Source organism: Boleophthalmus pectinirostris, unplaced genomic scaffold (assembly GCF_026225935.1).
Source record: "Boleophthalmus pectinirostris isolate CB_2022bp ecotype Guang Dong unplaced genomic scaffold, ASM2622593v1 HiC_scaffold_23, whole genome shotgun sequence".
NCBI lineage: Eukaryota > Metazoa > Chordata > Actinopteri > Gobiiformes > Gobiidae > Boleophthalmus > Boleophthalmus pectinirostris.
This window is the reverse complement of record NW_026571207.1, coordinates 2265277-2282613: the sequence shown is the minus strand read 5'-3', so window position 1 is coordinate 2282613 and position 17337 is coordinate 2265277. Positions and strand designations below refer to the sequence as shown.

At 44.9% G+C, this 17337-nt stretch overlaps 1 protein-coding gene across 3 annotated transcripts in view; it reads right to left on the bottom strand.

Annotated features, from left to right (window-relative positions):
• The window catches only part of si:zfos-2326c3.2 (mitogen-activated protein kinase kinase kinase kinase 4), an 87400-nt gene that overhangs the window by 53015 nt on the left and 17048 nt on the right, over positions 1 to 17337 (bottom strand). For 2 of the 3 annotated variants that reach the window (XM_055159463.1, XM_055159465.1), the window contains exons 7-10: positions 17190 to 17262; positions 15522 to 15630; positions 8407 to 8505; positions 5201 to 5347 (exon numbers count right to left, since the gene is read on the bottom strand). In XM_055159463.1, coding sequence (XP_055015438.1) covers positions 5201 to 5347; positions 8407 to 8505; positions 15522 to 15630; positions 17190 to 17262 — 428 coding nt within the window. The remainder of the gene's footprint in view (positions 1 to 5200; positions 5348 to 8406; positions 8506 to 15521; positions 15631 to 17189; positions 17263 to 17337) is intronic. The other variant, XM_055159464.1, reaches the window with a different exon arrangement.

Below are 17337 nucleotides of genomic sequence, written 5' to 3'. Positions count from 1 at the left end.
TTAAACCAGGTTTAAACCAGGTTTAAACCAGGTCTAAACCAGGTCTAAACCAGGACTAAACCAGGACTAAACCAGGTCTAAACCAGGACTAAACCAGGACTAAACTAGAACTAAACCAGGACTAAACTAGAACTAAACCAGGACCAAACCAGCACTAAACCAGGTCTAAACCAGGTCTAAACCAGGTCTAAACCAGGTCTAAACCAGGTCCAAACCAGGACTAAACCAGGACTAAACCAGGTTTAAACCAGGACTAAACCAGGACTAAACTAGAACTAAACCAGGACCAAACCAGGACTAAACCAGGACTGAACCAGGTCTAAACCAGGTCTAAAGCAGGACTAAACCAGGTCTAAACCAGGTCTAAACCAGGACTAAACCAGGTTTAAACCAGGACTAAACCAGGTTTAAAACCAGGTTCAAACCAAGTCTAAATCAGAACTAAACCAGGACTAAATCAGGACTAAACCAGGTCTAAACAGGGAATAAACTAGACTATTCTATCCTTTTTATAACTATCTCAAGTCCCTGAACATCTCCGTGTCGTGACTTTAATCCATCTTTACCTTTTTCTCCTCTTCCTCCCATCGCCTTAAAAGTGGATTATAATGATCCAAACGCTCGTCGTAATTAAAAACACGTGAATTCAGAGTTAACGAAGCTTAAGATGGAAGCTCCTGGTCTGAAGGTGATGAGAACAGATCCACAAAATGAAGCTGCCCGTGGTTTTCAAACATGTCAAAAGTGTAAAAAAATAAAAATAAAAAATCCAGATACAAAAATCTGAACGAGATCAGCTCTGATTAGAAATACATTTTACTAAACCAGGACTAAACCAGGACTAAACCAGGTCTAAACCAGGTCTAAACCAGGACTAAACCAGGTCTAAACCAGGTCTAAACCAGGACTGAACCAGAACTACATCAGGACTACATCAGGACTACACTAGGACTAAACTAGAACTAAACTAAGACTACACCTGTACTGAACCAGAACTAAATCGTGGTCACACCAGGACTTTAGACCCTGATTTAGACCTGGTTTAGATTTGGTTTATTCCTGGTTTAGTCCTGGGTTTAGTCCTGCTTTAGTCCTGTTTTAGTCCTGCTTTAGTCCTGTTTTCGTCCTGTTTTAGTCCTGCTTTTAGTCCTGTTTTCGTCCTGTTTTAGTCCTGTTTTAGTCCTGCCCTGTCTTTAGTCCTGTCCTTTTAGTCCTGTTTTAGTCCTGTTTAGTCCTGTTTAGTCCTGTTTTAGTCCTGCTTTAGTCCTGCGTTTAGTCCTGCCTGCTTTTAGTCCTGCTTTAGTCCTGTTTCCTTTTAGTCCTGCTTTAGTCCTGTTTAGTCCTGCCTTTAGTCCTGTTTAGTCCTGCCTGGTCCTGTTTAGTCCTGCCTGTTTTAGTCCTGTTTTCCTGCCTTTTAGTCCTGTCCTGCTTTAGTCCTGTTTTAGTCCTGCTTTAGTCCTGCTTTAGTCCTGGTTTAGTCCTGTTTAGTTTAGTCCTGTTTCCTGCCTTTTAGTCCTGTTTAGTCCTGCCTGCCTTTTAGTCCTGTAGTCCTGTTTAGTCCTGTTTTAGTCCTGTTTTAGTCCTGTCCTTTTAGTCCTGTTTTAGTCCTGTTCCTGCTTTAGTCCTGCTTTAGTCCTGTTTAGTCCTGTTTAGTCCTGCCTGCCTTTTAGTCCTGTCCTTTTAGTCCTGGTCCTTAGTCCTGGTCCTGGTTTAGTCCTGTTGTTGTAGTCCTGTTTTAGTCCTGCTTTACCTGCCTTTTAGTCCTGCCCTGGTTGTAGTCCTGTTTCTCCTCGTGGTCGGACAGGGGCACTCCGGCTCCGTCTCAAACCTCCCGGTCAGTCTGTGGACTTAATTATTTTAAACAAAGACCAAACTTTTCAAATCATAAAAATGAACTTTGGGTCTCATCACTTTTAATCTGCTGCTCAAACAGAAGAGACGCTTCACTTGTTCAATTATAACTTCAGTCCATCTCCACCAGCAGAGACACTTTTTCAGTATGAGGTTTAAACACAAAACTTCAGAATCTGACGTTTAAAATGTTCAAAATGACACGAAATTACGTTAAATATTCATATAAAAAATCCTCCATCGCACAGAACCGCCTCTTTAAGTCTTGTTCTAATGTCGTTTCCTCGTCAAAAAAACAGACCTGGAGCTGCGTTTTGTTTCATTCCAACTCTTATTGTTCGTCTGTCGGGGACCAGAGTAATCAGAGTACAAATGATGAGTAACTGTATTCAGTTACAGTTACTGTTTCAGTGAGTGGGAATTGGATTACAGTTACTTTGTTGAAGTAAATGGATTACACAGAGGGATTTTACTGTTTTCACATTTTGGGCTAAATCCCTTTTTTTCCCCCCGTAATTCCACTTATTGTTGGACACTAAACCAGGTCTAAATCAGAACTAAACCAGGTCTAAAACCAGGTCTAAACCAGGTCTAAAACCAGGTCTAAGACAGGTTTAAAACCAGGTCTAAACCAGGTCTAAAACCAGGACTAAACCAGGACTAAACCAGGTCTAAACCAGGTCTAAAACCAGGTCTAAGACAGGTTTAAAACCAGGTCTAAACCAGGTCTAAAACCAGGACTAAACCAGGACTAAACCAGGACTAAACCAGGACTAAACCAGGTCTAAACCAGGACTAAACCAGGTCTAAAACCAGGACTAAACCAGGTCTAAAACCAGGTTCAAACCAAGTCTAAATCAGAACTAAACCAGGACTAAACCAGGTCTAAAACCAAGTCCAAACCAGGTCTAAACCAGGTCTAAAACCAGGTCTAAAACCAAGTCCAAACCAGGTCTAAACCAGGTCTAAAACCAGGTCCAAACCAGGTCTAAACCAGGTCTAAACCAGGTCCAAACCAAGTTTAAACCAGGTCTAAAACCAGGTCCAAACCAGGTCCAAACCAGGTTTAAAGGAGGACTAAACCAGGTCTAAAACCAGGTCTAAATCAGGTCTAAACCAAGTCTAAATCAGAACTAAACCAGGACTAAACCAGGTCTAAAACCAAGTCCAAACCAGGTCTAAACCAGGTCTAAAGCCAGGTCTAAAACCAGGTCTAAAACCAGGTCTAAAACCAGGTCTAAACCAGGTCTAAACCAGGTCTAAACCAGGTCCAAACCAAGTTTAAACCAGGACTAAACCAGGACTAAACCAGGACCAAACCAGGTCTAAAACCAGGTCCAAACCAGGTCCAAACCAGGACTCAAACAGGATTTAACAGGACTAAATCCTGCTGTGTGGACGTGTTTCTTCTTCTTCTATCAATAATATTTTTTAATTTGGTTCAGTAAAGTCTGGACTTTTTATTTTCTTTTATCAGACAAAACTTCTTATGTGAAGATTTCCTCGTCTTTGTTTCTCTACAGCAAATCAAGTAATCCAAAGTAATCAGATTACATTACTCACTTTAAGTAATTTAATGGATTATGTTACAAACTACATTTTGGTGTGTATGTAATCTGTAATCATCCAAATGATTCTAAGTGAAGGTGTGCGGAGATTACTTTTTTTTTGAGTTAGGGGTTCGTCTCCTGCTCGTTTCTATGGATACGTCACTGCTCTGCCTGAATGTTCCGCAGTGTGACATTAAACAGCTCAACTTTACATTTATTCATTTACAGGTGGTTTTAAAGCTCAAAAATACCTAGAAAAACTGAAAAAAAAAACATTCTGCCTGTGAGCGGGATCGCCTCTCCACAGACCTGGCCTGTAGCTTTGGTCTCCGTGAAGATAGAAAGGTTTAATGCCGTACTGTGAAACATTCCAGACAAAGCAACAGCATCACCACGGAGAAAAGCGTCTGATGGATCCTTCACCAGAAACGTTACACAATGCACCTTTAATATATATTAAAAAAATAATAATAATAATAAATAAAAATAAATAAAATAAAATAAAACAAAACAATATAAAAAAAAAAATAATAATAATACTTTTTTTTTTTTAAACAAATTAAAATTGAAATAAAAAAAATAATAATAAAAATAAATTAAACATTGTCGAAAAGTCTAATGAGAAAATGAGCGGAAAATTAACTTCCAGAACCAGAGTGACCTGGAATAGTCCTTTTCAGATCTTTATTTGGTACTTGGTGTGAAAGTTTGGGAGCCACTGGTTTAATATATTAAAGACTTGGTTTAGACCTGGTTTAGACCTGGTTTAGACCTGGACTGGGACTCCTGGACAGCAGATTAAGATCTGGTCAAAGGTCAAACATTTTCCGAGAAGACAATTTACGTAAAAAGTCTTAAAATATTAATATTACAGCCAGATCTCATTTAATTTTTACATTGATTTACCTGGAATGTTCCGCAGTGTGACTTTAAACAGCTCTACTTTACATTTGTTCATTTACAGGTGGTTTTAAAGCTCAAAAATATCTCAAAAAACTGAAAAAAAAATCTGACTGTGAGCGGGATCGCCTCTCCACAGACCTGGCCTGTAACTTGGTCTGCTTTGGTCTCCGTGAAGATAGAAAGGTTTAATGCCGTACTGCGAAACATTCCAGACAAAGCAACAGCATCACCATGGAGAAAAGCGTCTGATGGATCCTTCACCAGAAACGTTACACAATGCACCTTTAATATATAAAAAAAATAATAATAATAATAAATAAAATAAATAAATAAATAAATAAAATAAAACAAAACAATATAAATCAAAAAAATAATAATAATACTTAAAAAAAATGAAAATTAATTAAAATTGAAATACAAAAAAAATAATAAATAAATAAATTAAACATTGTCGAAAAGTCTAATGAGAAAATTAGCAGAAAATTTACTTCCAGAACCAGAGTGACCTGGAATAGTCAAAAAAAAACAAAAAAACAAATCATGTAAATGTGGCATGTTATCGCGTTAAACTTTTCTATCTTCAGGGAGACCAAACCAGACCAAGTTCCGGGTCAGGTCTGTGGAGAGGCGACCCCGCTCACGGACAGAATGTCTGTTTTTCCGGGTATTTTTGATTTATTAAACCACCTGTAATTGAACAAATATAAGGTAGAAGAACAGTTTAATGTCACGCTGTGGAATATTACAGCCGGAGAAATGACGTATCCATAGAAACAAACAGGTGACGGACCCCACAACCGAAAAGTTACACAGTGCAGCTTTACCGCTTGTTCCCAGTTTGGTCCAGGTTTCGCTCCGACTCTAAAATATTCACAAAACCTCCTCAGCTCTCTGACCTGTCTCCAGTCACCGCGGTTCAGCTGGTCCGGTTTGGGTTCCGTCCGGTTCTGGTTCTGGTTCGGTCCCGGGTCTTGGTCCTGGAGCAGGATCTCCTGTAGCTCCGCCCACTGGAAGCCCGACTCCTGGAGCTGCCGCCTCTGCTGCTGAAGACGGCGAGAGGAGGAGAGAGAGAGAGACGTCATGATTCATTTAGAGGAAAGAGGAGGGACCGGGGAGCGGCGTTACTAATGCAGCACACTTATGTAACAGCTGCAACCATTCACATCAAGGTTCCAGTTTTTTATTCTTTAGTTTTGACCAAAGCGCATTCAAAACGTTTGATTGACGTGTGTGTCCACCTTTGGGAGAAGAACAGCTGAACACACTCGTGACTCGTTCTTTTTACAACACAAATCACATATTGTGCAGAAGTAGGGATGGGCATGATTAGTCGATTAATCGATAATTGATCATTAAGAATTTCATCGATTACGTTCATTTTAATCGACAAACTGAATGTATGTTGCTGTGTGTGTCGTGACCAAACAGGTGTGTACATGTGTCTCTGCATCAGAAGGAGCGAGACACAAACACAAACAGTCAGTCAGTCTGCAACAAAGAACAAATGTGGATTTAACGATGATTTGGACAAGAAATTCCACACTTTCCGTTGCGTTGGGACAAGTGTGAGTCCATGTGCACAGTGTATAAAGCAGCACATATGTTTCTGTGTCCAGTGGGAAAAAAGTTTTACCAGGTGAGAGTCGCTCAATGTGGATGACGAGGCCCGCCCCCTCCCCCGTACGCTGTCCTGGTTTTGACAAACACAAATCTGGTCACACTGACCTGTATTCACCTGAGTCATGTCTTTTAATCCAACAGAAATTGAACCACATCAGCGACACAAGAGCTGGAGTTTTATCTTCACTTAGTTTATGTAAATTAGTGATGCAGTTTTAAGTTTCGTTTCTGTGAGATTTGAACAAAACTGAATTAAACACATCCATCCATTTTCGTCCGCTTATCCGGGGCCGGGTCGCGGGGGCAGCAGTCTAAGCAGGGACTCCCAGACTTCCTTCACCCCAGACACGTCCTCCAGCTCCTCCGGGGGAATCCCGAGGTGTTCCCAGGCCAGCCCAGAGACATAGTCCTCCAGTGTGTCCTGGGTCTTCCCCGGGGCCTCCTCCCGGTGGGACATGCCCGGAACACCTCCCGAGGGAGGCGTCCAGGAGGCATCCGGAACAGATGCCGAGCCTCAACTGGCTCCTCTCGACGTGGAGGAGCAGCGGCTCTACTCCGAGCTCCTCCCGTGTGACTGAGCTCCTCACCCTGTCTCTAAGGGAGACGCCCAGACACCCTGCGGAGGAAACTCATTTCAAGCGCTTGTATCCGTGATCTTGTCCTTTCGGTCACTACCCAGAGTCATGACCAGAGGTGAGAGTAGGAACGAAGACTGACGGTAAATCGAGAGCTTCGCCTTTCGGCTCAGCTCCTCTTCACCACAACGGTCCGATACAGCGACCGCATCACTGCACTGAATTAAACACATTATAATGTCAAACGGGCTGATGTGGCTCTAGAGTCGTTACGGTTTATATGTCGTAAAGTTGAATTTATTTATGCAGATTAGTGCAGATAGTAATAATAATGATGATCATTTTAATATAAAAACGTAAATTCTTCCGATGATCGATTAAGAAAATTTCATCGAATGCCCATCCCTATGCAGAAGTTTCCATAAATGTGTGGCACTTGTCAGTCACTTCGCTCTTCTGTCCAGTTCATCCCAAACCAGCTCCACGGGGTTTAAGTCTGGACACTGTGCTGCTGCTGCTGCTGCTGCTGCTGCTGGACACTCCAGGTTTTCAAGTTTTACCATCTTGTTCTTATTTCCTGAGGTAGTTTTGGCAGAGCTTGTATTTCTGTTTTGTTCTTGGGTCTGGTCAAGTGTTAACGGAGGAAACAGGGGCAGATTTTTTACATTCAAATGTCTCTTATTCAGAAACTAGAGGAACTATTGAAATAAGTAAAGTATCAGAATGTAGGAAAGAGTTACACTCCAACAGGGTCAAGTTAAACCTGTGAGATTCTTTCAAGTTGTTGACAAAAAATTTTAAAAACTCATGTCGGTAACGGAGGGAATGAAATATGCAGCACTTTTTGGTCAATAAATCCAAAACAGTGATAACTCTTGGTTCTCACTTACATATCCTTAACAAACTGGTTTGAATATTTGCTTCATATAGTTTTCTACCATATGGTACAAGATTAGGTTGAAAAACCTCAGACTTTTTGACTCATGAGATTTTTTTTAAGAAAGTTCATGGTAACGGAGGGAAAGTAACGAGGGAAAATTGTACAAACAAGTAGAAGGTGCAGGATTTTACATCATTTGTTGCTTTTTTCTTCTGAATATTTTAATATTACTTCAAAATGAAATGAAACTATTTCTATAAAATATGTCAGTCCTTCCAAGAACATTTTTATCATTTTAAATTTAATTTTTTTTTTAAATCATGTCCCTTCATCAACAGTTCAAAGATGGAATAACACAAGATATGATGAAATACATCCATTTATTTAAAGGATTTTTGGGTCTTTGAAATTTGGAAATAAAATTTTTGTTCCATGTTTCATACATGGTCTGTTTAAAACATATGGAACTTTAGAACCAAAAATGGAACAGAAAAAAGGTGAACAGTTTGATAAACTAGAGCACATATGTATCTGTTCAATACTGTTTTATATCAGATGCATTAACTTGAAGTTTTGGCCTTGTTGTTTACTTCTGTTTGACCAGGACCTCTTTTATCTGTTTTTTTAACCATTGTCTGTTCAGTTTTTACCTTTGTACATTTCAAGCTCTTCATTGGACTTGCACGACTTGAATTGCAAAAAATAACTGGAAAAATGACGGTGTTCTAGAACTTTTGACCAAAAGTGTGTTTACGTTGCAGCCGCCGAGCCGATCGCCTCTTGATGGTTTTTATGTCATAAATATACTAACGTCACTCCCTAGAGGACTCCCACTCCCTAGAGGATTTTTTCTCCTGTTCGTCCAAAACGCGCATCAGGGGAGTCTGAACTCAAATGCAAAGGCGTCAAACTAGAGGCATCCGGCGCGTCTTTTTGACACCGCCGTCTGAACGCAGCTTTATTCCTCCGGACTCCATCCCTCCTCGGACCTCTCCTGTCCTCGTTTCTCTCTCTTTTTCAGTCGTACCTCTTGTATCCGGTGTCTTTGCTCCTGTTGCTGCTGGAGTCGTCTCTCTTTCTCTGAGGCCAGCTGCTGTTTGTATCTCTCCTGCTCCTGTCTCTGCACCTGCACAAAGACAAACACACTTCATACAGAGGGAATAAAACACACATGTCCTCATAGATTATATTTACTTTCTCTCTGAAGAACATTGCCTCGAAGAATTTCACTCTGTTTGACTTTGTGCGGGGACTCAACCCCAATTCACACCAAAGCGCAACGGGACGTAAGCGCAGTAGCACAGCACACGAGCAGCAGACGCGCAGCTCTAGACTTCCATTTTAACCGGTCTGACCGTGACACCGACAGTGTCATACGCACGTCCAACGAGCGTCTCCAAGGTTTTTATCAGGGGAATAATCACGCGGTGTCAAAATAAACTTCCGATGCCCTTTCAAAATAACTTAACCAAAGTCAAGACAACGACATAAACAACACAGCTCTGTGTCCAAGGAAATGTTAAAGGTTGTACAGAGGATTTTTTTAAGGGAAGAGAAATACAGCGACAGTCCTTGTGCGCGTTCAGAATTACTGTTGAAGTTTCCTGTCTAGAAGTAATTCAGCGACCGACGAGTCATTTTTTGGACCCTCCGTCTGCTTCGGTCGCGCCATCGCTGGACGAGATCTCCAAGAATCACCTCAGTTTGGCTTTGCTCCTTTTCCTCTTCTCTTCTTCTTTCGCGACCTCAAAAACGGACTTTCTTTTGCGGCGAACCGGTCGTGGGATCTCGTCCGCCGTCGCGACAAACTTTGTGCGAAATGCGACGAAGCGACAGTTCGAAAAAGCCTCTAAGAACCGCTGCGTAAACCACGTAATCCCCGCGCTCCGACGAGTCAGTTACACTAGGGAGTTTGATTGACAACCCAACAGCCAATAGAAAATGAGGGAGCCTCGTTTTCTATTGGCTGATGTTTATCTGGCCTCAACACGTCACAGTTGATAGATTTTCATTCTTTTTTTTTTTTTGGTTCATCATAATTACAAAAGCTGCTGCGTCTCTGTAATGGTATTTTAATCTTTCACTGACAGTTTGAAACTAAAAAAAAAATCCTCCATACAACCTTTAAAGGGATAGTTCAGGATTTTTGACATGAATCTGTGTGTCATCCCCGTGAGCAGTGTCGCGCATCAACACTGACTTACCCCCCGAAAGCGCCCGGTGAGCCGAGATCGTGACCGGTTTTGGTGCTGAGGAAAGTAGTTCGGCAAGTTGTGTGGGGACTGTATACTAAAGCGTTTTTCTTCTCAAAGCAATATGTGTTCAAAAGAGTGACACATTTGCATCACAAAACCACCGTCGCCAAAAAAGTCAGATCTGAGGAAGGATTTGAGGAGCGCTGGGGCTTTGGGGGGGTGTTGGCCTCTGTAAAGGAGGTTTTTGTAAATAGTGTAAATAGTGTAAATAGTATGTGTATGTAATGTCAATATTTTTATGTAAATAGGACGAGGTGTGGATGCAATTTAGTGTAAATGTTTTTTGACAGACACAATAAAGGTCTGTTAAAAATCAAATCTCTCTCTCTCTTCTCTCTTCTCTCTCCTCTTCTTTTTCTTTCTCTCTCTCACTGTGGTCGTATCTGCCCTGGGACGTCTCTCTCTCTTCTCTCTTCTCTCTCCTCTTCTTTTTCTTTCTCTCTCTCACCTTGGTCGTATCTGCCCTGGGACGTCTCTCTCTCTTCTCTCTTCTCTCTCCTCTTCTTTTTCTTTCTCTCTCTCACCTCGGTCGTATCTGCCCTGGGACGTTTCTCTCTTCTCTCTTCTCCTCTTTTTCTTTCTCTCTCTCACCTGTGGTGCGTATCTGCCCTGGGACGTCTCTTCTCTCTCTTCTCTCCTCCTCTTCTTTCTTTTCTCTCTCTCACTGTGGTCGTATCTGCCCTGGACGTCTCTCTCTCTCTCTCTCTCTCCTCCTCTTTTTCTTTCTCTCTCTCACTGTGGTCGTATCTGCCCTGGCGTCTCTCTCTCTTCTCTCTCTCTCTCCTCTTCTTTTCTTTCTCTCTCTCACCTGTGGCGTATCTTGCCCCTGGGACGTCTCCTCTCTCTCTCTCTCTTCTCTCTCCTTTCCTTTTTCTTCTCTCTCTCACCTGTGGTCGTATCTGCCCTGGACGTCTCTCTCTCTCTCTTCTCTCTCTCCCTCCTCTTTTTCTTTCTCTCTCACCTGTGGTCGTATGCCCTGGGACGTCTCTCTCTCTCTCTTCTCTCTTCCTCCTCTTTTCTTTCTCTCTCTCACCTGTGGTCGTATCTGCCCTGGGACGTCTCTCTCTCTCTTCTCTCTCCTCCTCTTTTTCTTTCTCTCTCTCACCTGTGGTCGTATCTGCCCTGGGACGTCTCTCTCTCTCTCTTCTCTCTCCTCCTCTTTTCTTTCTCTCTCTCACCTGTGGTCGTATCTGCCCTGGGACGTCTCTCTCTCTCTCTCTCTCTCTCTCTTTTTCTTTCTCTCTCTCACTGTGGTCGTATCTGCCCTGGGACGTCTCTCTCCTCTCTTCTCTCTCCTCCTCTTTTCTTTCTCTCTCTCTCACCTGTGGTCGTATCTGCCCTGGGACGTCTCTCTCTCTCTCTCTTCTCTCTCCTCCTCTTTTCTTTCTCTCTCTCACCTGTGGTCGTATCTGCCCTGGGACGTCTCTCTCTCTCTCTCTTCTCTCTCCTCTCTTTTTCTTTCTCTCTCTCACCTGTGGTCGTATCTGCCCTGGGACGTCTCTCTCTCTTCTCTCTCCTCCTCCTCTTTTTCTTTCTCTCTCTCACCTGTGGTCGTATCTGCCCTGGGACGTCTCTCTCTCTCTCTTCTCTCTCTCCTCCTCTTTTTCTTTCTCTCTCTCACCTGTGGTCGTATCTGCCCTGGGACGTCTCTCTCTCTTCTTCTCTCTCCTCCTCTTTTTCTTTCTCTCTCTCACCTGTGGTCGTATCTGCCCTGGGACGTCTCTCTCTCTCTCTCTTCTCTCTCCTCTCTTTTTCTTTCTCTCTCTCACCTGTGGTCGTTATCTGCCCTGGACGTCTCTCTCTCTCTCTCTCTCTCCTCCTCTTTTTCTTTCTCTCTCTCACCTGTGGTCGTATCTGCCCTGGGACGTCTCTCTCTCTCTCTTCTCTCTCCTCCTCTCTTTTTCTTTCTCTCTCTTCACCTGTGGTCGTATCTGCCCTGGGACGTCTCTCTCTCTCTCTCTCTCTCCTCTCTCCTCTTTTTTCTTTCTCTCTCTCACCTGTGGTCGTATCTGCCCTGGGACGTCTCTCTCTCTCTTCTTCTCTCTCTCCTCCTCTTTTTCTTTCTCTCTCTCTCACCTGTGGTCGTATCTGCCCTGGGACGTCTCTCTCTCTCTCTCTCTCTCTCTCCTCCTCTTTTTCTTTTCTCTCTCTCACCTTGTGGTCGTATCTGCCCCTGGGACGTCTCTCTCTCTCTCTTCTCTCTCCTCCTCTTTTTCTTTCTCTCTCTCACCTGTGGTCGTATCTGCCCTGGGACGTCTCTCTCTCTCTCTCTCTTCTCTCTCCTCTTCTTTTCTTTCTCTCTCTCACCTGTGGTCGTATCTGCCCTGGGACGTCTCTCTCTCTCTCTTCTCTCTCTCCTCCTTTTTTCTTTTCTCTCTCTCACCTGTGGTCGTATCTGCCCTGGGACGTCTCTCTCTCTCTCTTCTCTCTCCTCCTCTTTTTCTTTCTCTCTCTCACCTGTGGTCGTATCTGCCCTGGGACGTCTCTCTCTCTTCTCTCTCTCTCCTCTTCTTTTTCTTTCTCTCTCTCACCTGTGGTCGTATCTGCCCTGGACGTCTCTCTCTCTCTTCTCTCCTCCTCTTTTCTTCTCTCTCTCACCTGTGGTCGTATCTGCCCTGGGACGTCTCTCTCTCTCTTCTCTCTCTCCTCCTCTTTTTCTTTCTCTCTCTCACCTGTGGTCGTATCTGCCCTGGGACGTCTCTCTCTTTTCTCTCTCTTCTCTCTTCCTCCTCTTTTTCTTTCTCTCTCTCACCTGTGGTCGTATCTGCCCTGGGACGTCTCTCTCTCTTCTCTCTCCTCCTCCTCTTTCTTCTCTCTCTCACCTGTGGTCGTATCTGCCCTGGGACGTCTCTCTCTCTCTTCTCTCTCCTCCTCTTTTTCTTTCTCTCTCTCACCTGTGGTCGTATCTGCCCTGGGACGTCTCTCTCTCTCTCTTCTCTCCTCCTCTTTTTCTTTCTCTCTCTCACCTGTGGTCGTATCTGCCCTGGGACGTCTCTCTCTCTTCTCTCTCTCCTCCTCCTCTTTTTCTTTCTCTCTCTCACCTGTGGTCGTATCTGCCCTGGGACGTCTCTCTCTCTTCTCTCTCTCCTCCTCTTTTTCTTTCTCTCTCTCACCTGTGGTCGTATCTGCCCTGGGACGTCTCTCTCTCTCTTCTCTCTTCTCTCTCCTCTTCTTTTTCTTTCTCTCTCTCACCTGTGGTCGTATCTGCCCTGGGACGTCTCTCTCTCTTCTCTCTCTCTCCTCTTTTTCTTTCTCTCTCTCACCTGTGGTCGTATCTGCCCTGGGACGTCTCTCTCTCTCTCTCTCTCCTCCTCCTCTTTTTCTTTCTCTCTCTCACCTGTGGTCGTAATCTGCCCTGGGACGTCTCTCTCTCTCTCTCTTCTCTCTCCTCCTCTTTTTCTTTCTCTCTCTCACCTGTGGTCGTATCTGCCCTGGGACGTCTCTCTCTCTTCTCTCTTCTCTCTCTCTCTCTCTTTTTCTTTCTCTCTCTCACCTGTGGTCGTATCTGCCCTGGGACGTCTCTCTCTCTCTTCTCTCTCCTCCTCTTTTTCTTTCTCTCTCTCACCTGTGGTCGTATCTGCCCTGGGACGTCTCTCTCTCTCTCTCTCTCCTCCTCTTTTTCTTTCTCTCTCTCACCTGTGGTCGTATCTGCCCTGGGACGTCTCTCTCTCTCTTCTTCTTCTCTCTCCTCTTCTTCTTTTCTTTCTCTCTCTCACCTGTGGTCGTATCTGCCCTGGGACGTCTCTCTCTCTTCTCTCTTCTCTCTCCTCCTCTTTTTCTTTCTCTCTCTCACCTGTGGTCGTATCTGCCCTGGGACGTCTCTCTCTTCTCTCTTCTCTCTCCTCCTCTTTTTCTTTCTCTCTCTCACCTGTGGTCGTATCTGCCCTGGGACGTCTCTCTCTCTCTTCTCTCCTCCTCTTTTTCTTTCTCTCTCTCCTGTGGTCGTATCTGCCCTGGGACGTCTCTCTCTCTCTTCTCTCTCCTCCTCTTTTTCTTTCTCTCTCTCACCTGTGGTCGTATCTGCCCTGGGACGTCTCTCTCTCTCTCTTCTCTCTCTCCTCTTTTTCTTTCTCTTCTCTCACTGTGGTCGTATCTGCCCTGGGACGTCTCTCTCTTTCTCTTCTCTCTCTCTCTCCTCTTTTTCTTTCTCTCTCTCACCTGGGTCGTTCTGCCCTGGGACGTTTCTCTCTCTTCTCTCTCTCTCCTCTTTTTCTTTCTCTCTCTCACCTGTGGTCGTATCTGCCCTGGGACGTCTCTCTCTCTTCTCTCTCTCCTCCTCTTTTTCTTTCTCTCTCTCACCTGTGGTCGTATCTGCCCTGGGACGTCTCTCTCTCTCTCTTCTCTCTCCTCCTCTTTTTCTTTCTCTCTCTCACCTGTGGTCGTATTGCCCTGGGACGTCTCTCTCTCTCTCTCTTCTCTCTCCTCCTCTTTTCTCTTTCTCTCTCTCACCTGTGGTCGTATCTGCCCTGGGACGTCTCTCTCTCTTCTCTCTTCTCTCTCCCTCTCTTTTTCTTTCTCTCCCTCACCTGTGGTCGTATCTGCCCTGGACGTCTCTCTCTCTTCTCTCTCTCTCTCTCTCCTCTTCTTTCTCTTTCTCTCTCTCACCTGTGTCGTATCTGCCCTGGGACGTCTCTCTCTCTTCTCTCTTCTCTCTCCTCCTCTTTTTCTTTCTCTCTCACCTGTGGTCGTATCTGCCCTGGGACGTCTCTCTCTTCTCTCTTCTCTCTCCTCCTCTTTTTCTTTCTCTCTCTCACCTGTGGTCGTATCTGCCCTGGGACGTCTCTCTCTCTCTTCTCTCCTCCTCTTTTTCTTTCTCTCTCTCCTGTGGTCGTATCTGCCCTGGGACGTCTCTCTCTTCTCTCTTCTCTCTCCTCCTCTTTTTCTTTCTCTCTCTCACCTGTGGTCGTATCTGCCCTGGGACGTCTCTCTCTCTCTCTCTTCTCTCTCCTCTTCTTTTTCTTTCTCTCTCCACCTGTGGTCGTATCTGCCCTGGGACGTCTCTCTCTCTCTTCTCTCTTCTCTCCTCTTCTTTTTCTTTCTCTCTCTCACCTGTGGTCGTATCTGCCCTGGGACGTCTCTCTCTCTCTCTTCTCTCTCCTCCTCTTTTTCTTTCTCTCTCTCACCTGTGGTCGTATCTGCCCTGGGACGTCTCTCTCTCTTCTCTCTTCTCTCTCCTCCTCCTCTTTTTCTTTCTCTCTCTCACCTGTGGTCGTATCTGCCCTGGGACGTCTCTCTCTCTCTCTCTCTTCTCTCTCCTCCTTCTTTTTCTTTCTCTCTCTCACCTGTGGTCGTATCTGCCCTGGGACGTCTCTCTCTTCTTCTCTCTTCTCTCTCTCCTCTTTTCTTTCTCTCTCTCACCTGTGGTCGTATCTGCCCTGGGACGTCTCTCTCTCTCTCTTCTCTCCTCCTCTCTTTTTCTTTTCTCTCTCTCACCTGTGGTCGTATCTGCCCTGGGACGTCTCTCTCTCTTCTCTCTCTCTCCTCTTCTTTTTCTTTCTCTCTCTCACCTGTGGTCGTATCTGCCCTGGGACGTCTCTCTCTCTCTCTTCTCTCTCTCCTCCTCTTTTTCTTTCTCTCTCTCACCTGCGGTCGTATCTGCCCTGGGACGTCTCTCTCTCTTCTCTCTCCTCCTCTTCTTTTTCTTTCTTCTCTCTCACCTGTGGTCGTATCTGCCCTGGGACGTCTCTCTCTCTCTTCTCTCTCCTCCTCTTTTTCTTTCTCTCTCTCACCTGTGGTCGTATCTGCCCTGGGACGTCTCTCTCTTTTCTCTCTCTTCTCTCTCCTCCTCTTTTTCTTTCTCTCTCTCACCTGTGGTCGTATCTGCCCTGGGACGTCTCTCTCTTCTCTCTCTTCTCTCTCTCCTCCTCTTTTTCTTTCTCTCTCTCACCTGCGGTCGTATCTGCCCCGGGGCGTCTCCTCCTCTGTTCCTGTCTTCCGTCTGCAGCCGGAGGAACTCTCTCCTTAACGTCCACTCCCCGGGAACGTTCACGATGGAGCTGCGGACATCGAGAGACGAAGATGAAGAGACGAAGATGAAAAAAAAAAAAAAAAACACACACACACACAAACCGATAGAAGAGAAGAGAGAAGAGAGAGAGAGAGAGAGAAGAGAGAGAAGAGAGAGAGAAGAGAACCGCACACACAAACGACGCTCCGGTTCAGACGCGAGGAGGGAGGAGCTCGGACCATCTGCTGTTTAACCCAAACGCCGAACACAGGAACTTATGTAACACACGGAGGAATATATTAAACTCATCCTATACACAGACTAAACCAGGACTAAACCAGGACTAAACCAGGACTAAACCAGGACTAAACCAGGACTAAAACAGGACTGAACCAGGACTAAACCAGGACTAAACCAGGACTAAACCAGGACTAAACCAGGACTGAACCAGGACTAAACCAGGACTAAACCAGGACTAAACCAGGACTAAACCAGGACTAAACCAGGACTAAACCAGGACTGGACTAAACCAGGACTGAAAGGACTGAACCAGGACTAAACCAGGACTGAACCAGGACTAAACCAGGACCTAAACCAGGACTGAAAGGACCAGGACTAAAACCAGGACTAAACCAGGACTAAACCAGGACTAAACCAGGACTGAACCAGGACTAAACCAGAACCAGGACTAACCAGGACCCAGGACTGACTGAAAAACCAGGACTAAACCAGGACTGAACCAGGACTGAACCAGGACTGGAACCAGGACTGAAACCAGGACTAAACCAGAACCAGGACTGAACCAGGACTGAAACCAGGACTAAACCAGGACTGAACCAGGACTAAAACCAGGACTAAACCAGGACTAAACCAGGACTAAACCAGGACTGAAACAGGACTAAACCAGGACTAAACCAGGACTGAACCAGGACTAAACCAGGACTAAACCAGGACTGAACCAGGACTAAACCAGGACTAAACCAGGACTAAAACAGGACTAAACCAGGACTAAACCAGGACTGAACCAGGACTGAACCAGGACTAAACCAGGACTAAAACAGGACTAAACAGGACTAAACCAGGACTAAACCAGGACTGAACCAGGACTAAAACAGGACTAAAACAGGACTGAACCAGGACTAAACCAGGACTGAACCAGGACTGAAACCAGGACTAAACCAGGACTAAACCAGGACTAAAACAGGACAGGACTAAAACCAGGACTAAAACGAACCAGGACTAAACCAGGACTGAAGGACTGAACCAGGACTAAACCAGGACTAACCCAGGACTGAAACCAGGACTAAACAGGACTAAACAAAAAGGACTAAACCAGGACTGAACCAGGACTAAATCAGGACCAGGACTAAACCAGGACTAACCTGAGGACTGAAAGGACTCAGGACTGAAAGGACCAGGACTAGGACTGAAAACAAACCAGGACTGAACTAAACGGACGACTAAAAAAAACAGGACTAACGGACTGGACTAAATATGGACCGGACTAATGAATTAATCAATCGCAATTAACGCGATAATCTGACGCCCGTAATAAAAACGCGGCTCAAAATTACAAATGAAAAACAGTTTAGATGGAAAGTGTTTTACCTGGGCTCTCCTTCCTCCTCCGTGACCTCGTCTTCCTCGTCCTCACTGCCGCTGTACTCGTACTCCGGACCCTCTGGGAAAAACAAAAACGGAGAGTCAAATTAAGAAAGAGAAGAAAAAAAAATAATTAAAGCAGCATGTCTTAAGT